Genomic DNA, 27,585 nt, shown 5'->3' on the forward strand with positions numbered 1-27,585 from the left:
ACATGGAAGAGCTATTCCACTGAGTTCAACTCTTTTCTGAAACTTCTGTTTTATTCCAAAGGTATAAATTTTTTTCCACACATTAGTTTCATTAATTTCATCTAAAAATTTCTTCAATGAGCTTATTTTTGCATCCAAAAGTTTTAAATTATATTTAGTCCTTAATTCGTGGTATTTATTCTTATAAATTTCTTTCAAAGTGACATTTCTACATTTCTGAAATCTCCGTCTTGAAGCATTACATGCTTTCTCATGCAATGGATTTCTGTTGTCCACCAGGGAACACTGTGCAATTTTTTCTTTTTAATCGGAATGGACATTTTACAATACTTTTGGATAATGGAAATGGGCTCATCTGTGAGATCATGCAGAGTTTCTGGATCTTGGCAGGAATCAATAAGATTACCGATACTTGACAGCAAATAATTCGATTTGTTGTAAAAGAGTTTCCAATTCGCTTTTTTAAGATGGAAAGTGCAATTGCCGCCCTCTTTTGATGGAGGATGTGGATCCAGTATTACTTCATACTCAATTGATTTATGGTCAGATAGAGAATCATAAGTAGGTAAATGCCAACAAGAAACATCTTCCAGTAAATCTGTTCGAACAACAGTTACATCAATATAACTAGATCCTTGTGATTCACAAAATTTAGGACCGCAATCTCCATTAATGACAAAGAGATTATGCTTACTAATAAATTCGGTGAGTTTGATTCCTCTAGAGTCGGAAAGGGGACTGAACCATGTTTCGGATTTACTATTAGCATCCATAGACCAGATCAGCTTGTTTATGGGAACGTTGGAGAAGAGTTGGTTTATTTTTTGTAAATCAGAATCCATATTCTTGACGAGTTCGAAGTAATACGAAAAAAATAGATAAGAAATTCTGTTAATATTGAAATGCACTGTCACCATATTATAATCTAGATTATTTATATCCAGAAAAGCTGAAATATTTCTATTTCTGAATATAATAGCTGCTTTAATTAGGTCAGAGTTTTCACTGGAGAAAACTCTATATGACGAAGGAAATCCCGGAAGAGTCCCTTTATACGAATGAGGTTCTTGAACCAACGCGATATCAATATTCCGAGATTCCATATTCAAAATAAGCTGCTGAGTAGCACACTTTGATTCATGCAGGTTGAGCTGAATAACACGCAAAAGTGTTGGTGAGAGAAAACTATTCATACTGAGTCTGGGATACAGTAAGTTTCTCCATAAATTAATGGCATTTGCAGCAGCTAGAAAAGGGTTTATGATTCACATCAACTTTTTTATTTGGGGCTTTTGTCTTCTTATTGAACTTTATGCAGTTCACTCAAACCTGCGTAGACAAATTGTATTCACTACTTTTGTGGTCTCCCGCACACTTGAAACAGCACAAGCCATTTTCACAGTTGGCAGCTTTGTGGTGATAGCCGAGTCACTTAAAGCAACGATTGATAACAAGAAAGTCCTCTATTTTGCAAATGTTCCAGTTGGCTCAAAGGAAATTCGTTTTCAAACACACTTTCCGACATGTTGGATTGACTTCTAAAACCAAATGCCTAGAGTTATCGAATCTTCTCAGAGTGAAGCGAATTTTTGTTTCCTGCCACAATTCTTTTTTCTCTTCCAATTCAGGATTCTGCTTTTTCAAAAGCTGAAGAACCTCCTGATCACCAATTTCATTTGGAAGATTTTTTAAAAGCAGATTTGGATTTCTTCGCTTTGGGGAAGACGCATACAGGTTGTTAGTATTTTTTTTACAGCATTCAAAAATCTTTCTTTGTTATTTTTTGAGACACATTGAACAAGCACGCGGTTGTTGCTGATGGTTCTCATCTTTTTAACTCCTACTTGCAGTTCTATTCTATTTAACTGTGCTTTAAGATTTTTACGCACTTCCTCAGATGTAGAATTGTTATCATTTGAGCAGACAATGACATTGTTGTCCATTGAATGACTCGCATTTTCTACGATAGATGGCACCACGACACTAGCATACGTTGATTGTTTAATAGCCATTGTAATATCATGATAGATATCATTTTGTTTTATACCAACAGATCCATTCGAAACTTTCGTAAAATTCAACTTTAATTTACCCAAAGCAGTCATTGCACTCAACTTTTTGCTTAGGTTCCCAACGCAATTTAACACATTTTCAAACGATTCGAAACATTCCTCAAGAGACCGAAATAACGCATCAACATCAATGGCCGCCATGTTGGAGTCCATCCACTCATATTAACAGCAAAATTATTAACTTTTTCACCGCTATTGATAACTTTTTCACCGATATTGAAAAATGATACATATATTTTATTTTATTTATTTATATAAAAGATGGGAAATAATTATTTAGCTTTAACCTACATTAATAAATTAAATCACACTATGAAGATTTGAGTATTTTATTTAACTCAAATAATATAAATACATCTGAAAAAGAATTTAAACTTAGTTGCCAAAATTTTAGAAAAATTCTTTCGTTTTAATTACAACAGAATATAAACTGCAATAAAGTTTTAAAAGCAGACAAATTGGGTAAAAACTTTGAGTACTTACTATTTGACACAAGCAGAACACTTTTATAAATTTACAAGAATAATCAAAACAAATTTTCGGAAAAATCGGCAATAAGTTTGATTCAGTCATTAACATTATCTGTGGAAAGAGAAAAGAAAGCTGTCTCAAATTAAAATAAGTTAAAAAATTATTTGATATCAATCGCGCCACAGAACTTTTAGCTGGACATTCAATCATTTCAATTGCGAAGGAAGTCCTGAATTCTATAGTTGCCAAAATATTGAAGAATTTTCATCATCAAAAGCTAGACAGGTACTTTTGTAACAAAGAGGAAAAAAATTCATATTTTAATATTTTAAAACTATTTGTATTTCATAAAATTTCTGGAATATTATTCACTTTATTTTATATGCTTTCGAAATTTATATTCTTAATAAAAATGTTTACAAAGAAATGTTTTTTCCTATGTATTTTCATAAATGATTTCAACAATAATAATCTCAGTTATCAATTTCAGCGGTAAATACTATTTTCTTGTTGACTTTTTCCATGATACTTAATTTTATTCTATTATTTTTTCATTGCGAATTTTTAATTAAAAGTTTTGTTTTAAAATTTCTTAAATATCTTTATAAATTTCAATGTAAATGAATAAAAAAATGATTTATAAATATTTATTAGGAAAAAAAATATAATAAGTAGTATTTTGATTATATTCCTATTAATTTCTTCATTTTATTTTGCTCACTATTATTTTTGTAAAACGAAATTAAAATGATTATTGCTAGTCTCTGCGATAAATGTAATAGGGATCAATTGTATGTGTTTGCCTATAACATCAAAATTTTAGAATTAATCCTGCCAATAAGGAGAAAACATATAATATTGTTCTATAATAACATACAATGTACAGCTTTAGTAATAATCTTTCACCGAAAATTCATTAGAATCATGGTAAATTTTTAATCATTAAATTTGAAGAAATTTTAACAGAAGAAGAATATTATAGCATTACTGGTCAAAAAATAATTTATTCTTTTACTAGATAAAATTTAAGTTTTAAAATAACTTTGAAAATAATTTTTTACTATATTAAAATACATAAAAATGAAAATGTAAAAATTACTTTTTAATTAAATCTTTAATGTCATGAGCCTTTATAATGTAAGATCTTATTTAGCGCATTCCGAGTATAAGCGATTGAATTAATATGCGAAGATTTGTCTTATTTCCATATAATAAGCTGATCATTAATCGTTTATTAATATGCAACCAAGAGTAGTTTTATGTTATCAAAATTTTGTTGAGTTTGCAAATAAAAATACTTTAAATTTTGTTTGAGGTATCAAATAGTTAGTTGAGGTTTTCAACTAAAAACAGAATAGGTAATATATATATATATATATATATATATATATATATATATATATATATATATATATATATATATATATATATATATATATATATATATATATATATATATATATATATATATATATATTGGAAATATATTATTTTTATTTTTACATGTATACTTTCGAAGCGCTATAAAATCTGATAGACCACATAGCAATATTTAATTCAATAAATAAATACATTATAGCATTCGAAGCTGCTATTAATAATTTGTTCTGTTTATTGATAATTATAATAATTGTAAAACCTTCCTAATTAAAATTATCTTAAAATCTGCAATCGATTACATCCTTAAAGATTTTTGATACATGCAGCCAAATTTAATAAAATTTAATAGATTTGTTTGAGATATCATGTTTACCATGATATAATCCTTGTGAAATATTAATTTCTAATACAGAGAATGCAATTAAAAATGCATTTGCATGTTAATTCATCTTAAGGCACATACTAAAAAGAGTTGTAAAAAGTTTTTTACAAAATTTGCCTGAAATGACCAAGTATTCGCTGGGTAAATAGAGGAGTAATATATTTTATAAATATTAGTTTTGAAGAATTTTATAGTAAAAATAAAATGAATCGTTCAATTAAAGTTTCATTTTTATATGTTGTATGCTATTGCAACTTTTATATATATATTTCTGTACTACACAGATTAAAAATAAAGGTTTTTTTTTCAGGATCTATAACGTTTGAGATTTATTTGTGGACCATAAAATTTAATTTGAAATTTTCAGAAAAAAGGCCCTTTTGCAACCTAGTTGAATACTTTAAAAATATTTATTAGGAGAAGATATTTCTTTTATTTATTCGCATAACTGCAATGAAGGATTTGTTCACATTTTTAAGCATACAAAAAAATGGAATCCTAACTATTTTTCAAAGAATTAATGACTCAAAAAACTGCAAAAGACCATAATATATCTGATGTTAGAAAAAGAAATATATAATTAAAACTCCACATCACAACTATTTTAAACGGACGCGGACTTGATTTAAATTATTTTTAGGTTAGTTGTATGCTTTGTATTATATTAATTGCAGATTAATCATTTCCTCTTTAGTTTAAAGCATAAATTCTACGGGAGCTAACAAGAAAATTAGAGAGATACATATTACGTTATGACTGAAGACCTTTATAATACTATGAGTGAATTATATGACTATCGAAATTTGAAGTTTTAAAATATTTTGATGAAGAAGCTATTAAAGTAGGAATTACATAAAATATTTAATTATTTAAATTTTAACGAGCATTAAGATTGACGAACCGGCTGGTCGCCAAAGGCATTGTGTTGTGATTGTTGACAACTCTATTTTCAACGGATATGGACTTGGTTTTGAAGGCTTAAGATGTTTCCGACTGATTATTTTAAACGATTCTGTTTATTTTATCAGAGTTTCATGCATTTAAAACTAAACATTGTTAATTAATTGATCTGTTCATGATGAATCTAAGAAAATTTTGTAGAAATCTTTTTTGAGATATTACATAAATTAAGAAAGATATTCTTTACTCCCCATAAGTTTAAATACTCAACGACTCCGTTTTCAGTAATCATATTAAAAAAAAAATGCTTCGCTTCAGTAGAAAATGTTCTTATATTAATTGCAATTTAACCATTTCCACTTTAATTGAAAGCATAAATTCTACGGGAGCTAACAGAAAATTAGAGAAATACGTGTTACGTTATGACTGAAGACCTTTATAATATTATGAATTAATTATATGATTATCAAAATTTGAAGCTTTAAAATATTTTGATGAAGAAGCTGTTAAAATAGGAGTTACATAAAATATTTAATTATTAAAATTTTAACGACCATTAAGATAGGAGATCCGGCTGGTCGCCAAAAGCGGCCAGTGTATTAATAAAACACACATAGTCGTTATATTTTTGCTTCTTTTTCCTTTACAAAGAGAAGGACCATGTTTTCGTCATATTCTGTAGTTTTGTAGCCCAGGAAGGAAACTAAAATCTTACATTTTGTCTAGAAATTTATCAACTGCGGAGATTTTTAAACTGTAAGAGCATATTTTTTGGTTTTCTGTTTCGTGACAACTGCTCTAAATATCCGATTTCAAATGACATGTCATTGAATATAAATTCATTTCTGCGTAACTGTAAGGCAGCTGTCTCCGGTTAAATAAAATTTCAGTGAACGTCTTTCAAATTTCTTTTCAATCTTAAAATTTTTATTTAAAAATTTCTTGTTACCATTTAATGCAGATTTTTTTTTTTGAAAAAACTGGTTTGATAAAAAAAAAAAAAAAAAAAAAAAAAAAAAAAAAATTAAAAAAAATTAAAAAATTAAAAAAAAAAAAAAAAAAAAAAAAACGATAAAAAACGGTGAGTGCTACTTTGATTCATTGATCTCTCTCCATATGTCACGAGTAGCTTTGGAGGGTCTTAAAACTCGATGAAATGCTAAAGAAATTGGTGTCAAAAACTTTCATTTTTGATAACTTGACATTTTATTTCAATTATCTGAAAGCATGCAAAAGTCAATAAAATTAAAAACCAAAATAATCTATTAAGCATTTTGATTTCATAGCATTGTGGGACATCAAATTATCTGTGAAATAATATAAAATATTTTCCAATGCGTTTTGCTTTTGAGTACATTTTTTTAATTCGAAAAAAAGAATTGCTCGTGAATTATTGTACAGCTGAATGAAAAACCAACGGGATTTAAAAATTATACATACATTTGATCATTTCCCAAATGCTTCAATAAAATGCAGTGTATTATTTATATTATGCCCCCCTTTTTTTTCGGGACCTCAAGAAATATCACTATAATTATTTGTAATACACAACTTCTCATTGGAATGATAACCAATATATCTCTCAAAATCGTTCTGATTTTTTTGTTGTGATTTTTTTTGCATAATAAAAATTAATTTAATAAACCAACAAGAAACACAGATACCTATTGAAAGGATTTTTATTAGGAATTTTAAAATTTACCTCCAACAGCTATTTTTGAAGTGTAAGAATTTTCGCAATCTTCGCATCGGTAATCATTATGAAAAGCAAGCCTTGTTTATTGATAGTGAATTCAGAATTCTATTTGAATTAAAAATTCAGCTAGTAAATAATAAAGTGACAGAGGTGCTCCATTATATTTGTTGGCGGCTGCACAAGTGCCGATTATTATCATTTTGTAGTTTACCTCATTTCGCAAGTTATTATCAAGGCTATGGAGTCATAAAGACAAGAATATCTAGAGAGGTCGGAGATATATAATTTATGGTATGACGTCATTAGACCATTTACGAATGGCTGTATTTCAATTTATACATATGTTATTTAAAAATATGGCTGGTCGAATTATTGACTAAAGTATCAATTTCTTTTTCCCATTTCAAATTTTATGATAACTTGTGCAATCATTTATTTTATTTGAAAACAGAGTAATTTGTTTCTGGGCAGTGTTTATACAAAAAGAAGAGGAAGAATAAACGATTTGAAATGCATAAAATGAAACTGGAGGTTTAAACTTATTTTCATAAATAAATTACAATTACAGAATAAATAAAATGGTAACAATTTTTTGATTATTTTAAATTTATAACAGTTTGGTTGGAAATGCGTTTTATCTTTTAATGTGAGTCAGTCAGTAAACAATTTTGATATTCTTTAAAGGACGAGTCATCAGAATCATTCAACCGAAAAATCTCAGTCATCATTTGTTGATTTAATGCATAACTTTTGAATATAAAACCTTGTAAAAATGTTTGCCTTTAAATAATATTACTTTTTGTATGTTTCTGGAAGCAAGAGTTTTCATAAAGGACTGACAAAATATTTATATTATTTTTCGTTTTGAAGTCGGGAATATAATTTCTGTGATAACGAAATTATAATATTTGACTTTCTTTCCCACAAAACTCACATAATTCCCTTTTTTTAATTTTGGAATTATCAGAATTTTAATACGGTTCAAAAAGAAATAGTAAAACATGCTCGTGATAACGAAGTCCTTATCACTGAACATGAAAGTGTATTAATATCCTTTGGACTTTCACTTTTAATTTAGGCATAATTTTTGATTTAGACTATTATTCATTATATGCTATACCATATAAGGGTACAGAGATAATTCAAGTCTACCAAACGAAAGGGAGTACAAACGGATCATAAAATACTATATCAACCTTCTCTTATCTCTTACCAATTTATGCAGGATAAAAAGAAATGAATATGGTATCAATCATGAAAAATCCTGTTTTTAAAGGTTTCTCACAGATCTACACGTAAACTAAGCTCACATTTGGAAAGAGCAGCAAAAGTCCAATGTGATGTGACCTGTGTTTAAAGCCGAATTGCAATTGCCAAATTTATAAAAAAATTATTACCCATTTTTTTTCAAATTAAATATATCAAATATCATTGTACCAGCAATTTACCATTATCAAATTTACCAAGGATTTATGCCGACGTCCTGTCTAGGAGAAAAACGTCTTCCACGTGATCTGGGTCTCCTGGCTTCGAGGCCTGGTTCGGGCATGTCACTCTTTACCCTGTGTTCTATCTGTGACGCATGTGAAAGTGCCCCCCTCCCTGGTAAAAAGGGGTTGAGCAATCGAGTGTCATCTTCATATGAGATAAATCCAGACTTCTGCCCTCGGGTACTCAGGTGTCTTTACCCTCAGAAGCTAACTGCACCCCTCTTTACCCTATCTCTTGTCTTAGTTTGAATTGGTGTTCAATCCAAAGGGGGTAAAAAGCAACCAAGAATTGATCCATTCCATCCACTTTTGAATGAGCCTATAGTAAACCAAATCAGTGTACTAGCTCAAAAGAAATTTAGTCATTCGTTTGCAATACGTGACTGAAACAATCATCGAAAAGTCAGCAAATAAAAGAATGGAGGATAAATGAAGTGTATTAAATGCGGCAGTATAAATTTTTTCGGAGCTGAAGATTTCTTCCGAACCTCCTGCGCGCATATCCTATTCATGTATACAAAAGGCGAATCGATCCATCGAAGAATTTATAAGCGTATTCAGCTTTTTGGTAATTGCTGCTGCATTAATATTTTCTGGATGGATATGTCTGGGCTTTTATATGACAAAAGCCAACTTCAATGATAGATTGCTGTTTACACGGAGAAGATAAAAATACGGAATTTATTGTTAAGATATATAAAAAAATTTTAAAGAACAATTTGGAATTTGCCCACTCAAATGACATGCAAATGTATTACTGCACATTGTTTGATACACAGTTTTACAGGCAAAGATTTTGGCCGGAGTAATGACACAAAAATCTTTCATATGTTGTCTTCGAATCAGGAACACAGCCATCTGACGGGAAAACACATTTTCAGAGCACTATACAACTTTAATTTTGATCATGTTATTTCATACAAATAAAACGAGAATAAATTCAGTGACAAATAATATGTACTCAAAATTCAAGAAATGCTACATTTTCCATCGAATTATGGGGTTAGAAATTTCGTGTAAAGTTTCAAAGAAATGAATTCTCAAAAACGAAGGAGTTTAGAGGAGTCAGACCAAGTGATTGTGATGGTCACAAAATAGGAACACGCTTCTATTCTATGATATACCAAATTTTAAAGTGGGCAAATTTATTGCATTTTATTCAAAATAATCTCCGCTGACTGCTATACACTTCTGCCAATTATCAAAATATTCTTTAGTTTTCAAGAAAACCATTAAGAGTCCGTATTGTTACAGAAATTCCGTCTGGGTTCTTTTTCCGATTTGTTGGTCGATGAAATAAACACAATCAACAGACCTTAATAGAAGAAAAAAAACGACGTTTATTGAATACGAAGACACTAATACAAGAACAGCAAATATACAGCCGAGACGAACACAGGCAACACACAACAGCACACTACTACAAACTGTAGCCCACAAGTAGTAATCGGTAGTAATAACAACCACAGCACCCAAAGCTGCCAGACAGAACTCAGTAGAAGGAGGGAATCTATGTAGCTTCACCATTCGGTCTCCCCAAACATCTGCAATTCTTCACTGTATCTTCGCTTTAGATGTATCCAACTGCCGACTCACTACTACACGACTGACAAATCCACACACGACACGATGCTATTTCTATAATAAACATCAGAACTCGGCACACAGCTCAATTCAGCAATCGTTTGAGCTCCACACAACGTAAGTAAATAAAAGTTTGCTTAAATCAGTTGAAAAAAACAAAATAAAATTAATTTTGAGAAACTTGGATGTGAACGTGAGTTTAAAAATACTTGTTAACGTAACTTACATGTGATAATCCACTTTTCAGCCGACAGCAAGCTTCATTTATAAGCCCTCCCTTGAGCAGAAAAAACATTCATGTGTAATGCTGGTATATGAGAAATCTGGCTTGAGTAGAGCATTTTTTTATGTTAATGTGGTATGGAAATTCAGAGAATGAAGTGGTGATATAAATTTCGTTGTATTTCGATATGGTTCAGATATTTTAGATGCTTTTGCTTTTTCAGAAATTTTGATTCATCTTTGATGTACTATTCCCCGGATTTCGGCTTGATAAAAAGAATGGAAGGTGTCAATCTAATTTCTTAGAATTTCAGTTTTTTTTTTCTCACAATGTAAACAACGAACTCCTCAGTAGCTGGTTTATTTAATTTATCCGAATCGATAATCATGTCCGATTGTCGGTTCGTTTAATATTCCCTATTTCTGTTTGCTAAAATTGTTACAATATGAATTCAGTTCTCTTTGCAGTTTCCAATGATTTTGACTGTGAATTTTGAACTTGATCATTAGCTTTTCCTTAATTAATTTTTTTAATCTGTGAATGCATTATTGTATATCCATAGATTTATAATACTCAATATTTATAATAATATACAATCAATCAATCAATCAATGCATATATTCAATATATATATATGTGTGTGTGTGTGTGTGTGAGTGTGTGTGTGTGTGTGTGTGTGTGTGTATGTGTAAGAAGATGCGTCACAAAAATAGAAGACACTTTTGAAATTTTAAAACTTTGCTTTACTCCATCCTGGAAGGTGTAATTCGTACAAGAAACGATCATAAAAGATACGACAGTCTACATCGCGATACAAGAACATAAGAAACAAGAGAAGCCAAAATGTTTGCCTTCATTGGTTTTACTATGAGATTTTAATAGGGATTTCTTTGATACGTGCAGCCTTAAGAAAGGGAAATTTAGGTATTTTTAATAGGATGTTTTAAGCATTAAGGATTTATTTCCTCTCACTCAGAGCTTGGGAAAATGCAGAAACTTGCAGTTATAAAGAGCGCTTGTTAAGAGTAATTAAATAAAAGGTGGAACTGCGGCAGAAAATAAGAGTCCATCATAGAATGAAGTTCATATGGGCTAAATTAAGATAAAAATTAGGAAATTAATTGGGATTTAAATTCGATTTAGAGATATTATTACACACATATACACTCGAGCACGCACATACACGCACACATACTTACATTCTTCGCAGTAAATCCATAAGTAAAATATGGAAATAATTATGAATGCCCTATGCAAAACTTAGAGGGATTACTCTTAAATTTAGATTGAGACATTTATCGCAGAAACGCAAATTTACCCAATACTGAGAAACGGTCATTTGCAAATATTTATTAGTAATGTATCAACCAATTAACATGTTTTGAAAGCCATTCAGGCATAATGTTCTTCACTTTAACTGGTCGGCATTTAAAACTGGTTTTATACGGATGAGAAGGAGAACTTGAAAAACTGGGCATTTAAGATATTTCAGAAAAGAATGCCTGGCGAGGAAATAAAATACATTGCTCACATTTGTGCACTTTTTTAAAGAATGATATATTTCAGAATCAGAGAAGCATTCAATATTTAATATGCTGATGATTCATGCTCTATAAATCTGTAAAACTGCCTAATTATAGAAGAATGAAACGCCGTTTTCTGTATTCCCGGAATTCTACTAGGAATTGTTTTTACAAAATAGTTTCGCTCTAACATATTGCATGATCATTACATACCTAGAGAGGATCCGGGAAGATAACTTGTTAGAAAATATGACGCAGAAATTGACATTTTGGCTTATCTTCATACTAGAGTACCAAAAGTCAGTTGAAACCTCAACAATACAAAACCAACAATATTTAAGAGAATATATCAATTTAATAACTGACATTTCAATAGTATTCGAGGAGCCCATGGACTATTTCAACACTTACGAAGACATCAACACGACTTGTATCTTGAATTTTAAAGTTGGTCCTTATCTTAAGTAAAATCAAATCCTTATTTTGAGGGAAATGTAAGTTGAACTGACGAATCTTGCTTTTGAAACGGTAAAAATCCATTTTTCGTACAAAAGTTTTATCCTCTGGAACCATTTTCTATAAATGTCTAGTATGGCATTTTTAGTAACTCTTCGTTCCATTTTGTGCAATAGTATGCAGAAAGTTGAGTGATTTAGCTATTTTAATTAGTATTATGTTTGAACTAAGGGATGAAATGTTTTTTCAGTACAAGTGCTTCAAAACTTTCTTGTCAAATTCAAATTAAAAAAAAACCACTTTTTCATTAGATGAACTGAGTTATATAAGCTAAAGTTTTATAAAAAAAAAAGTGCAACTTTGTATAGATGTCGAAAAATGCGCTATTATTTTTCTATTCGTTACTTTTAATTATCTTAAATAATATGTATATTATCCTTACAAATCACAACAAAAGCCTCGCTCAAACACCAGTCGAAAGTAAGGAAAAAGGTCAAAATCAATAAATTTTAGCTTAAGTGCCTCAGAAACGTTCAAAAACAGAACCATGAAACTTTGCAATTTGTTCATTGACACTTTTTTGCTATGGGGACCATATAAAAATGTAATTTTGTAACTTTTTTTATTATCGATCTCTACTGAAGCCTAAATATTTATGTACATTACTTTTTGAAACTTTTCAATTTGAAATATATGTCAAATTGAAATTGTTAAGGAAGCAAAAGCCTATTTCACTGATTTGGAACAACCGGTACATATGAGAACCATAGTATAAAGAAATTCAAATTTCAAATAATTCTCAATCCATTTCTTAGAGATCATTTAATAATTTCTATTATTCATTTCTTATGTTATTCTCTGTGGCTTAGAATAATTATAGTTTTGATTTTTTAAATTTAAACACCTTATTCATTTATAGTTGAGTTTGACTTTGAAACTTTTTATACTGATATGCAGAAACACTTTCTACATCAATATGTAGAAAATGCTTCATAAAAACTTATTTTTGAAATGATTTTGTTTTTTCGAAAATTATTATCTACCTCCTTAGTCCTGAAAATATATTATAATTTAATAATACAAATGATATAGCAATTTAAAATAAATTTTCTTTTTCACAGCTTTCCTTACTGAATAGCTTCATAAAATAAAAATCAATAAATAAAATTTCTATGACAAAATTATATCAAGTATGGAAGAATTCGATTTCAATCAAAGCATTTAAAATGAAATCATCAAATTGATGCGTTCTTTAAACTTAGTGATTATTTTTGTTGTGCAGATTTTTTTTGATGAAATAATACCGTAGTCTTTTATTTTTATGAAACGTTAAATGTAATAAAAAAGTCGCATTTTATGTATCTGTTTTATTATCTAAAACGTGAAACTAAATATATCAGCATGGTATCGCGAACTATAACGTCAAATTTCCTATCCCATATTCGACTTTTTTCAGTTAGGTATGTATTTTAATATTTTTTTCCCTCGATAATTTTGAATTTTAATCTATTTGTGTTTTACGCACAAAGAAAAGAAATCTGGAGAATTATAATATCTGCAGTTTTATTATTTTGTGTGTATACTGCTAAAAGTCATCCAATTGAAAGTAAGAGAAAAGTGAATTTAGTTATTCTCATTGTTATAAGATGTTATTTTTGTCTTAGATAAAATCAATTTTATCATTACATAGTTAGTATATAATATACGATAATATATGCAGCTGATATATATATATATATATATATATATATATATATATATATATATATATATATTCTGTTATATATAGTCAAAAGGAATAATAAATTAAAGCGTGTTTGTGTGTTTCGTTCTAAAATGTCATAATATAATAGAAAGAATAAATGTAGGATATCAAATATAATAAAAAGAAAAAAAATGGAAGAAGATAATAATGAATAAAACTGCAAAATAATTATGTAATAAAATAAAAAAAATATATAATAGAAAAAATTAAATTTAAATATCAGTGTAATGTCAATGAAAACTATGTAGCATCCTGTATTGAAATACGCAATTTTTTCTGTTACCAAACAATGTAAAAATAATAAAGAATTAATGCGCCCTTGCTCTTTTAAAATGTTATGTTTGGCCGCAGATAAAAACTCTACAAATTAAACTCTTACTTTTGTTACTTTCTCGAATGCCTACTTACATGAGATTTTCGTTTTTGGAAATGAATCCTTATATTGATTCGACATAATATCCACAGAACACTTGAGATTTAGAATTTTGTATTGAATTATGGCATTTGTAAATTTCAGGAAGTAGGCTTAAAGCTGCAAAAATTTAGTGCTTATTAGAGACTTGTGTGAATTTGGCATTTTTGTATTGAATTATGGCATCTGGGAATTTTAGGCAGTAAGCCTAAAGCTACGAAAATTCAATGCAGATTAAAGACTCTGGTTAATGTATTGTAACTATCCAATATATATATTGCACTTATATTGATCATTTCAATATCTAATTCTTTTTCTCTCTTGAAGATAATTTAAGATAGCGTACAAATACAGTAATTCAATTTTCTTTTGTTTTCTTTTCTATTTGCGACATTTATCAATATGCAAATAGTTTCTATCAAATTTATTAACCAAGTGTATCAAATAATGTTAGTTTAATAGTTAAATAAAGTTTAATAATGTTAAAACATATACATGATTAGTTACATTTTTTTTATCCTTCATAATTTCATTTCTTAATCAGCTTTCGTTTCGCTTTCAAAGAATAAAAAATATGAATAAATTTTAAAATATTTAGCTCTACTATTTTTTCTAAATCTCACGAGCAAAGACCGAAATAAGAGTATTTTCATACGAAATGAATAGATCATTGGTTAATAAAGCATCATAATAACGTTTTACTTATATTTTGCCTATTAGTTCGATATTACCCTGGACCTATAAGCTCAATCGATATTACCTATTTTAGTTTGACATAAACCTATATTTATGTCTGAAGTATTGCTACTTTCTGAAAATAGCATACATATATGTCATATAAAAAATGTCCAGTTGAAATAAGCATCCCATTACTTGTCAAGTTTAATTCGAAGGGCTTGTTTTATTCACCGGGTTTTCAACTACCTACATCCAGATCAAGATACATACCGATTGAAGAAGACTTAAATTGAAGTTTGTGGTTTTGCTGTTTCTTATATAACATATAATTAGGTGAACCGTATAAATGTTTTTTTTTAATTCTGAATAAATTTCTTTATTTGAAAAATTCCATATCTGTCTCATAATCGTTGTTAGGATTGCTTTATATATGTATAGAATATATGTAGCATTTTTTTTAATATTTATAGTTTTATTATTTCTTTTAGATATATAAAATTTGCAGCTAGTATAAGATATTCTAACTATTCTGAATATATAATTCTTATTATGATTATATATTAATATTATTATTTTCCTTCTCTGTTATTCTAATTACCTAAAAATATTTTCAAGACTTACTTATACTTATTTTTTTAACTGACTTTTTTTATTATAAAAAATAATTTCTAATTTAGTTTTGTTATTCGTTTTAAACCACATCACTAATTTCAACTAATAAAAATTTGTTCAATTGAAATTCTCATCTGATTATTTAAATACAAACATTGCAATATTTCAATTCACTGAGCAACTAGATGTATCCATTTGTATTATTATTAGTTGAATTATTATTAGTTTATTCCCTCTGGTACGAATTAACGTCAGATTAACTGAGATAATTTTGCAATTTGTATAGGTTTCACGACGAATTTCTTTTTAAATATATAGAACCATTATTTCTTTTACAGCTGATTACAAAATGAGCAACATATTGTATCGTCGAAATAAATATTTAGATATATTAGATAAAAACTTTTTAATTATCAATTCAAACTATTTCCTTTAAACATTGGCTTATCAACTGGTTTCCAGTAAATTGGAATTTTCCAAAAATGCATATCAGTTTGCGGCTGAATTAATTTTAAATCCATAGTTTTTCTGTATATTTTAAATCTTACAGTAAAAGAAATGAAACTAATGCATTTCCGATTATATTTAACCATAGTTTCACATTTCAATTTCCTTCTTGAAAGCCGATTTCCGGAAATGTCGATAATCTTGTGGTTAAATGTGTTCTTAAATCTTTTGTTTTGCAATTATTTTAAAACAACATAAGCCGTTAAAGATCTATTCAGTTGAAATAAAGACCTGATTGTATTTAAACATCTCTTTCAGCATTTTAAATTTGTGGTATTTTCTATACACTCTGGCTTATATATACGTGTGTGTGTGGGTGTGTTTTATAATGATAAAATGTCTCGATGACAGATTAATACTTACTTATTTAAACTACATATTGTTTGGTTTTGTATTCTGCATATCTTTTTGTATAAACAACTCACTGCTTAAAATTGTACAAATTGGCATTATCATTTAAAATTATCATTGCATTATACATTTTAAGGCATATAATTATAGTATTCCATAACTTCCATCCTATAATTCATTATAAAGTGTGTAATTATAACTAAGTCATATTTACGACCCCATAAAGTTGCACTAATCCATTAAATTATATACCCATGTAAGGGCATTAATTCATTCTTAAGATTAAAGGCATTCTTCTGTATAATAACTCTTTTAATATATGATTATTTCTCAGGCCTGAATATAAAAAGCCCCCAAAAATGATACGTGTTAAGTTACGTCCATTTATGAAAGAAGACATTCCTGATGTAGTCAAAATAGCTACTCAAAGTACATTTCAATATTGCTCTGAAAGTCTGGAATCATGGAGTAAACACGATCCGGAAGGGATAAAGGTTGCTGTTTTAGATTCAGGTAAGAGTAATATTATACTATTCAATATTTTTATTTTAAAATCTATTGTTTTATTGAATATTTTACGATGGTGGTATTAAGAAAGAAAGTGAAATTATAAAGTCACCATTCGATCTTTTTGAATGCGCTTATAAAATAAAAATGTCTTTATTAATTTAGTAACAAGTATCTTTAAAAATGCTTACACGAATGAATGCTTGTAAAATGAATAATTAGGCTAATGCTTATATGAATTTAATCTGCCACACTTTTAAAAGACTTGCATATTGTGAATAGACGTGTACACACAAAAAAAAATTGGGAATTATTGAAACCTTAAATCATTTTGTTTTCAGGAAAAGTCATCGGGCTTTGTGCAGCAATTAATCACAATGAGAACTTTTGCTTTGGAGGAACATTCATTGTTCTGGAGGAATATCGACGGTTAGAAATAGGCCATCAGGTAAGATATATAATTTATCATAAATATCTGGCTTTTTCATTGAATACCAACAAATGTTTTCTCATCTGACACTCAAAATGTTTCTTTTATATAGTAAAAAATGTTAAATTTTAAAAGAATAAAATACATGCATATTAGAAAAGTTGTGAAATTTTTCTTCAAAATTGCTTTTTAAAGCTCTTTTATTTCGGCATTTTATAACTGCGGTTGAAAACATTTCTTATTATTGAGTTTATTATAGATTCAGACTAAAAAATCATTGAAAGGCGAACGAAACTGGGATTTTTTGGGAATATTAATGAATATTTGATGTAAGTAGACTAAAGTTTGGTAGGAAAAAATTATTCTGAACTTGCATCTGTGGAAAGGAGGTTTTCATTATCATGGAAAAGCAGCACTAGGTTTTTATTTTGCATTTTAGACATATGGTTCCTTATCATTCCGGTTTACTAAAATAATTAGAAATCAAGCGAAGGCTTGTTAAAGAAAATTGACTTGATGAGTGAATAGCTGATGGCGTAATGAAGTGGATCACACACTTTACAACAGGCACAATAATCAGAAGCTATGATGTGGAATAACTCTTGAAAAACCACGTTCAATTTTAAAGATAATACCTTGCATATTCCATGGTGTTGGTATTAAAGGAAACTAGTATAATTTGTTGGATGTTTCTTCTGTTGGAATCATTATCTCATTTGAAATCGCTGGATTCGTGACTTTTTTGGAAGATTCTTGCAGATGGACGTTGAAAGTAGAGGAAATGGTTCCACGGATGCGGCCTGCTTGATCAAAGAACTTGCTGCCTCTTAGTTTTTGAAGCCCACATAGAATTTAATTCATTCTAGTTCAACAGATAAAGGGCGTAGAATTGCTTATATTTTTTGCTCTGACACTGAAGACAAACATAAAATTAAAACCTCATCGGAATATGGCAAACATTGAGTATAAAGCAGTCACAATATCCCTGTTTATACGGTTTAGTTCTTTGGTAACATGATGAATGACTATAATTAAAAAAAATATGACAAGCATTAATTAAAAAAAACAATTCAAATTTAATATATCCTTTCAGAAACAAAATATTTGTCTATTTAAATGGATGATTTTGATAAGAATTTTAACAAAACGAATACTAGTATCCTTTTAATAAATAATTGTGCCTTATTTGTTTCAAATGCTTCTACCTATTAAGACAGAAAGCATAAAATACGAGCATAATACTTTCATAACTTTTATTTATGAGCATAAAACTTGCATTTAGATTTATTACATATAAAATAAAAGCCTAAATTAGCTTTTGTATCTAAATATGAAAAATGAATTGCAATCTCTATAAATAGGTACTATAGCAGTATGTTAAATCTTATTTTTTTTCGCCTGCATTTATTAGCTCTCTAATTTAAAAAATGTATGACGAAAGACAAACATTTTTTTTTTAATTAGAGAGTAAAACATTTTATAAATTAGAGAATACATACATTGCATATGTACCTGTGCATGAAGTCCTAAAGTCAATAAAAAAAAACTTTTCTTGACTTTATGACTTCATGCCCAGGTACATTTGCAAACGCATACATATACAAACAAATATGATTATGATTTCTTTGAGAAGAACCATAACTGTGTAAATTCCAATCAGTATCGTTAATAGTATATTAGGCAGGCAATTTATAATGTGCTACTCATCTGTATGTATATAAAAAATAATAGTTTTTCCATATTTCAGAAGCAGGAATAAGAATTTATATATTAAGAAGAATGTACTACTTTTTAATGTAATCTATTATCACATAAAAGTGCTATGGCCATTTCAGTTTTAAGCTTATTGGTAACTTTCTTTTGCTGCTTACAATAACGCCACTGCCTCGATTATGTCAAAATGAAATTGGATGTTATTTACGTTTGTCATGTAACTGTGTTATGACAAGGTGAAATTGAATGTTATTTACATTTGTCATGTAACTGTGCTATCGCATAAGTTCATACCTTTATTACCGAATAAATTCATGACAACACAGAAAAAATGATTAATACATTGCTTTTACATTTAAACATTATCACATACTAATTATTTCACATTTTCGATATGTATTTATAAAAAAGTATTCGTTGAAAGACATTTAAGAATTTTAATGTAAATTTTTTTAAAAATATTTTTCAGCTATTCTCTGCTTGTTTCGCACATGCGGGAATCAGGAATATAGGCCTGAACTGCCCATCCGAAATGCTGAATTCATATAAAAGGCGTGGATTTACTGTTTTTGAAGAATCTTTCTCTTCTTTGGAATACGAATGCAAAGGTAGATTGAACGCTGAACCTTTATCAAACCAGCTTCCTCCTGGAGTGGACCTAATACCATTTGAAGAGTGTTATTTGGATGCAATGTCTGCCTATGATCGAGCTCTCATAGGCTATGATAGAAAAACGATATTAAAGGCGCACTGCAAAGAAACCAACACAAAAACATTAGTAGCATTCAAAAAGGGCATTTGTGTTGGGTTTGGTTCTGTGAAGTTGAATGTTTCCGAAGCCGCCCGTGTCGGACCTTTATACGCCAATGATCCAGCTATAGCTGAAGTTATGTTCAAAAGACTCGTTGATGCGATGCCAGAGGCCAAAGGCTTTGCAGCTGTTACTATCAGTAAGAATCTAGCAGCCAATGAAATTATTAGAAAGTTAGGATTACCAGTGCATGATAATTTGCTTAGACTATATACGAAAGAAAAGATGTTCATCAACACAATGAAAGTATTCTGTCAATTTGACGTGGATTTTTCCCCTTTTTAAAAATCTATGGTGTATTTTTAGGGCAAAATGCAGCAAAATGTTGTGTTCCAGAGTTATTCGATGTTGGTTTTGCAGCATATTTTCATTATCTAAAAGTTGGAATCAAACGCAAAAGGTTAATTGGTGTAATAGTTGCCACACTGTAAGGCATTATTGTCACGATGGTACTATCTGAGAAACTTAAGCAAAATATGTAAATGGAAGGAGGAGTGTGTATTAATGCTAATCCGTTATTTCCATTTAACCTGTCTATAAATTGTTTTAGCTTAATATGTTTGAAATGAATAAAATTTTTTAAAAAACTATTTTTCTCTATATTTTATTAATATAATTTTATTTCTGGTAAAATAAATATTTGAAACACTAAATTTTATTTCTCTCTTTCACTATACTGATTTATTTCATAAATGAAATGCTTCAAAACTACAAGTAATGTTGCTCACTTTTCCTTGCAAAGTTGCCTTAGCTATATTTGTTCTTAATTTCATATTAATTTAAAAATAAGTTTAAAATGGTCAGGATCGAATAGAATTTGAAAAACTATCTATGATAATGAAATAAAAATTAGTGGATACACGATTGATACTACAAGAAATTTGCTCGGGATTTAAATAATGAAATTAAATCAAAGAGTAACCATAAGTGAGAAATTGAGGCTGCACATATATAATTATAGTGAAAAAAATGAATGCGAACGACAAATACATCACAAACACTCATTTTCAAGGAAAGTTGCTCGCGATCTTATTTTAAAGGTCATTTTTATTACCAATTTCTTCGTCCTAAGAACATAACAAATTATCATCGATATTTATCATGTGTAATTCATACTTTCAAAGAAAATAAAATTTATTTTTTAAACAATCATCAATTAAAAGACAAGTGGCTTAAAACTGATGAGTAAATTGATCATATCCTAATGAAATGCTGACCTAAGATCTGTCGAATAATCGTTGTGATGATAAATGGTGTTGTATATTAATATAAATGTTGTTCATTTAGTGTAGCAATGTTTTTTAGCAGTTGTCTAAACTTTTCTTTTACTAAAGCCTCTTTATACAGCTTATCAGTTTTCAATATTGTACAAAGTAATAAGGACATGAAATCTAACGGATAGCTTTATAATTTGTATAAATGCCATCACTTGCACATGCATGTTTCTTAAATATACATTTTTTGTTAATATTTTACAAAAAGCATAACCAGCAAATTATTTGTCTAGAGTATTTCAAAGCATAGCAATTAAAAATAAAGACACAATCCACTCTAGAAATGAATTACACAACTGAACACACATCCCTTAATGTTAGGGATTTTTAAAAACTGTTTTTGTGTGTTTTTCATACGTGGAAAATGAATACGATTTTATTTTTGGTCATAAAAATTTATTTAAAGAGAATTTTTGTTTTGTATAAGAATATTCCTTTATTATTATTCTTATTTTTTTCAGTGTTGAAATGATGACGTAAATGATGAAACAATTTCTTCATCTTATAAATTTTCACTAAACATTATCATATAATTTATTAATTATTTTCTATGCCACGAATACTCACAGCAGAAGATTTTAAAGACAATTATTTAATTAGAATCCGAAATTAAGCGATTAGCAATCGAAAACAAATATAAAATTTAAGAATTTCTATGAAATTTTGCCTAAAAAGAAGCAAATACCACGAAAGAATATTGATATAAAGACAAACATTTTCATTGCTGTATGTTGTAATAAAATATTGCAATTTATATATAACAATGGGTATTAAATTTTATTTTTTATGTACGCAAGTTCAATGAAATAACATACGAGTAGATGGTTATTCTAGAACGGTTGTTGCGATAAAATGACTATAACTATGAAATGAATTATTTCAAAATAATTCGTATTTCTTCCCTTTCATTAAATAAAACAATAATTTATTAACTTCCTTTCATAATATTTTTGACATTATAACCATAATAATAGGTAAATTTAAAAAAAAAACTTATTAAATAATGGACAAATGGAGTGCGGAATTATTGAATTTAAATCGATATAAAAATGTTTTATTTTCTTGAAATAAACATTAGTATATTCCTGCTTTTGTTTTCCTGCCATCACTTCTTAAATATCTGCAATCGTGAAATAAAGCTTCTAATATCGATATGTTATTTTAATTTTAATCGAGCACCTGATATTTAAATAAAATTTTTAATCTCCTCATTGATGAGAAATAGGATTTCCTAAAAAGAGTTTCCAGGCTTTATCAGTGTTAACACATCTATTTGTAAAGACAGGTAATATTGTTTCATGAAATACTGATAAATGTTATAAGAAATCAAATAAATTTATATTCATTCAATTAGAAAAGTTTAAAAAATATTGAATGATATTAGAACAGCGTTTCTAATTCACTATATAATAAGAGCCATTAAATAAACTTATTGGTTATCATGAATTCGGGAAATAAAAGTTTCTATAAATTGTTCTTCGTGTATATCGGAAGTTTATCATTTTGTAAGTCAGGATAAATATCCAATGAAATAGAAAATATTAAGAGTAGAGGATTGGCATTTTGTATTTTGACGCTATACATGAAGTATTTTGAGATGAGTCTTGCAATTTTTAGTTAGATTCATAAAAGTCCATACCAGAGGAAAAATCTTTCGATTATATGATTTCGATATTACCATGTACAACAATCGATATTAGGAAATACGAAGTTTCGAATTCATGGCAAAGAATATCATATTACATAAAATGTAGATAAATCTGATTCCAAATATTGAAGATAAAAAAATGCTGAGATGATATTGTATTGACAATAAACAATATATTTTTACATAAACTTAGTATTCTACATCTAAAATCGGTACAGTCATCAGTACAAAACAACAGTACAGTACAAAAATCATCTCAAAGTACATCAATATCGGTCATCCAACATCGATTGCACAGTCATCAATGCAGGCTTTGCAATATTTGAGGAGAAAGGTTGCTGAAAACAAAAATTATGCATGGATTATACAATATATGCGCTCAGATGGAACCATTATATGTTCACGTAATTTATACAAAAATGTGATAGAAAATTTAGTTACAAAAACTACAAATGAGATACAAAACTCACATTTCAGCCATTGAAGAGAAATGGGGAATTGTGCTGTCCTGGGCTTAAAAAATCATCGAATTTTCAGTTATAAACAAGCAAAATTTTTGACACGCAAATATTATATCAGGTATATAATTTAGTTTATCTATACAAAATAAGCTTTTTTCTTATAAATAATATAAAAATAATTTTTTCTTAATTTTTTTATCAGCAAATAGAATATATGTAGAGATATTATAATGTGCAAACGCGTAACTAAAAAGTTGTACCTCAAAGAAAAAAAGATTTCTGCATAAAGTCGCTTTAAAATTAAAATAATATGTAGTTTAGGTACAATAATTATACCGAAAATTATAAATATTGTAACTATCTACATAATTCATTTTATTTTCATTTTAATATATTTAAAATAAAAATAAGGCAGAATATTTAATGTCATGTTAGAGGGAAATTTAGAAAAAAAAAACAAAAAACATATGATATTTTTTTTTATAAATAGCATCTTTAAAGTATTCTATATTGCACTTCAGGAAAATAAATAAAAATAGGCCCTAAAACTGCATAATGCCTGCGATTATTATAACATAAAATTTCATAAATTTGGGCTAACAAGAATTTTATATATTCATACGGAAATTTGAAATGAAAGAAAAAAGAAACATGTTTTTAAAAATAGGCAAGAAATTCAGAATTATTTCATAGGCGTTCATATTAATTTTTAATCAGAAGATTTAAATTTTGAAGATTAATTTCATATTAATTCGAAGAAATTTTTAAAGATGAATTTATGAATTTGCAGTTTTTTAAACTTAAATATATTTACCTATAAACATATATCCATAATAAATTTTGTCTAGTTTATGAGACTAAATCAATTACTTTGAAACAATCCCAGCTCTTTTAAATTTTAATAAATTCTCTAAAATATGTGCCTTAAGAATATTTATTCTATGAGAATGAGAAGTGGAAAATGCCTTAAAAAAGCTCCATACGTTGTAATCTAATTATTTACATAAGAATAATCTAATCTAATTTACAAAGAAAAAAATCACGAACTATTTGATGTTACAGAGTTCTATTCGAATAAATGTAGGAAAAAGGCTGAAAACAGTTTTACTGGTAAATTACTTCAGCGTTATAAATGGAAATGAAGTGGCGTAGTAGAAAAGGGCAAGCATTTCAGTAAACACACAAATATAAATCAACTGTCAGTGGATAAGTTTACAGAAGCACTCATAAAAATAAAATTGCTTTTAAAATGTCATTCTTCATAATACAGGCAGCAAACTTTATGTTACTCCTTTATCTAATATTTGTTTAGATATAAAGTATCCAAAATAAGATGGTTAAATAAATCATGGAAATTCATTATGATTATAAACTGTCATTATAAAAATGTATAACGTACAACTAAAATCTGCATTAGAATTTCTAATACGAATCATAATACTAGTACATAATTTCAACTAACATTCAAGATTCGAAAATTATGAAGTCCTTTTTTTAATATTAAAAGGTTTAAAAGACTACACAAACAAAGTAAGAAAAATAAAGTTTGCTTACGTAAAAAGATAAAATAATATCAATCGATTTATTCTATATCAATAATATTAGAAAATGTATTTTATATATCTCTAACTGTATATAAAATCCACTACATAATATTATTTATACTTCCATTTCATATTGTTTGTGAGCATAAAGGACGAGAAGTCATAACATTGTGCTGGATAAGTGCAACATTCACTGTATACTGTACTATGAATTCACTGTATACTTCAGACAATCACCAATGTTGACACAAATATGCTTCGGAAACAGGAAATATACACTTTCAAGTTTTTTTTTTGAAATCTGAATTAATTAAAAACTAGGCGAGATAATTTCTAAAAATAACTATTTATGTAATACCTTTTGAAAATTTGTTGTAAAGAAATGATTTTTAACCATTTAAAAATTTAAAAAAAAAGGAGAAAAAAAAAGAATTTTCATTAATGATGCTAGTTTAGCTGTTATTCATTTTTTTTTCGTAATTTACTAAAATGTATTTTTTTATAAAATTTTACTTATTTCTCAACAAAATGCTTTTTTGTTGCAAAAACACTCTAAAACTTCTTATGGTTCCATAAATATTTTCTCGTATGAATTGAAAACCGATAAAGGAAGATTCTGATTATTATCTGCATAATTTATGTGAAGACGGTTCAGTGAATCTACTGATTCTTAATAGTTATAATTTAGATTAAATCAGAATGTTACGTTTTTATGAAGATTGTGATATGATGGAACTTGCCCTCCTGAGAATGATTAATATAAGTGGCGAATCGAATAACTACTGCAAGACTATTAAAATAACCCAACTATATTGTCTGTAATAATATCAAATCTTAAATAAATAATTCCAACTATTTATTCTCTAATTAAAACCCCAATCGTATTTCATTGTTGTAACATTTGTTTGGTTCTAATCAACTCAATTAATTAAAAGTTTTTCCAAGATTTTTAATAATTTCCTATTTAATCCCATTCAGTTTAATTTATTCCCATAATTAAATTGTAATCTAATTCAGTTTAATTATGAAACATTTTATGAATAAAGGAAGAAACCTTAAGGCTTTCATTCGCTAACTGAAAAATAATAATTTACTTTTCCCTCGCTAATCTGATTATCTAATATATAAAAATCTCGTGTCAAGGTGTTTGTGTTCGTAGTCCTCCGAAACGGCTGGACCGATTTTTATGAAATTTTTATGTGTATTTGGTAGTTATGAGAATAGGTCGCAAAGTGTATTTCATAATGCTAGGTAATTAGGGTGTCCCTATTTAGTCATTCCACGTTCAACGTACGCTGATGAGATCAACACTTGCTTGAAATCATCGCCACTGTTGCGTAATGTTGAAAAAGTCCAGCTAAAAATAAACATACGTCCAAATGCTACAAGATCCATCTGCTGACACAGTCTCGGACCAATTGTTAGATATCAGCTATGGTAAAGTTGCTGTCTATAAAAATACTGGATGCATAAAATTGCCCAATAACTTCTGCACTATCGTTGATTCGCATGCTCTCATTGACTGCATATTTCCCGATGTACGCACACAATACATAAATCATGCGTAGCTGGCAGAAAAAGCCATTTTGTCACCAAAAAATGTGGACGTCGACGATTTAAACTTCAAGATATAGCAATCGTTGCCAGGCGACTTGGTATCATACAAATCGATCGATACAGTTTGCGATGTAAACGCGGCTGTAAATTATCCAACAGAATTTCTGAACTCACTGAATTTTCCAGGCATGTCACCACACCTTCTACGACTGAAAGTTGGATATCCGGTTATTTTACTTCGGAATTTGAACCCACCACGACTGTGCAATGGCACGCGATTGGGCATTAAAAATTGATGAAAAACGTTACAGAAAACACCATTTTGAATGGCAAATTCCGAACTGAAAAGGATTTGCTACCACGAATTCCAATGATTCTCCCAGACGTGCCAATTGAATTCAAACCCTATCAGATTGGCATTCACAATGACAATTAATAAGTCGCAAGGCCAAACGATGTCTGTTTGCGGCTTAAATTTGGGCACATCATGTTTTTCACACGGACAGTTATACGTGGCCTGTTCTCGCTTGGGCAAACCATCGAGCTTATTTGTGTTGGCTAAAGACGGACTGACAAAAAAATGTACACTCAATTGCTCTTCGAAATCAATATTGATTTTCTTTATTTCATTTTTATACTTTAGGATAAAAAATATATTACTTTTTTCACTTTACGTTTAACTTTTAAGTGATCAATCAATGTATATGTTCGTTACGTTAATGAAATACATTTTATTGAGAAAATGAATTGTTGGTGTTTTTTTAATCGGCGATCATCGCCTACAGCGCTCCATTCTTCTTTCTGTCATAGATCCCATCCCCATACACTTACAATACATTCGTTATTTTTTAATTAACAACCAAAATATTCACTAGAAATAATTTGTATGGCAGAACAACGTTTGTCGGGTCAGCTAATTATACAATAAAAATAAATTCTTCATGTAAGAAGTTAATTCAAAATTACTAGCATAAATTCAAATAATCTTTACTATAGTAGTTATTTCACTTCCTGAATTATGATCTTATATAACTTGTTATATAACTTATTTAGAGGACGCATTTTTTCACTCCATATCTAAAAAATATTTTAAGGGCACCTGAGGCCAAAAGAGTAAAAAAGGGACTGTCTTCTAAAT

At 28.5% G+C, this 27,585-nt stretch overlaps 1 protein-coding gene across 3 annotated transcripts; it reads left to right on the forward strand.

Annotated features, from left to right (window-relative positions):
• Positions 1–13,522: 13,522 nt before the first annotated feature.
• Positions 13,523–20,507, forward strand: LOC129961427 (uncharacterized). 3 transcript variants are annotated; one of them, XM_056074988.1, is made up of 4 exons: positions 13,523–13,637; positions 16,837–17,015; positions 17,351–17,457; positions 19,622–20,507. In XM_056074988.1, exons 1-4 carry the CDS (start codon positions 13,534–13,536, stop codon positions 20,246–20,248), a joined length of 1,017 nt encoding a protein of 338 aa, XP_055930963.1. In that variant the 5' UTR covers positions 13,523–13,533; the 3' UTR covers positions 20,249–20,507. The 3 variants fall into 3 exon arrangements, with proteins under 3 accessions (XP_055930963.1, XP_055930964.1, XP_055930965.1); XM_056074989.1 differs by lacking the exon at positions 13,523–13,637 and adding an exon at positions 15,235–15,326 and having other exon boundaries at positions 19,622–20,506; XM_056074990.1 differs by lacking the exon at positions 13,523–13,637 and adding an exon at positions 15,304–15,365 and having other exon boundaries at positions 19,622–20,506.
• The last annotated feature ends 7,078 nt before the right edge of the window (positions 20,508–27,585 follow it).

Source organism: Argiope bruennichi, chromosome 2 (genome assembly GCF_947563725.1).
Source record: "Argiope bruennichi chromosome 2, qqArgBrue1.1, whole genome shotgun sequence".
Lineage (NCBI taxonomy): Eukaryota > Metazoa > Arthropoda > Arachnida > Araneae > Araneidae > Argiope > Argiope bruennichi.

Coding starts and splice junctions, on each gene's coding strand:
- LOC129961427 (XM_056074988.1), top strand. CDS start 13,534: ATGTATCTGTTTTATTATCTAAAACGTGAAACTAAATATATCAGCATG. Junction 13,638..16,836: donor ATTCGACTTTTTTCAGTTAG/GTATGTATTTTA, acceptor ATTATTTCTCAG/GCCTGAATATAAAAAGCCCC. Junction 17,016..17,350: donor GGTTGCTGTTTTAGATTCAG/GTAAGAGTAATA, acceptor TTTTGTTTTCAG/GAAAAGTCATCGGGCTTTGT.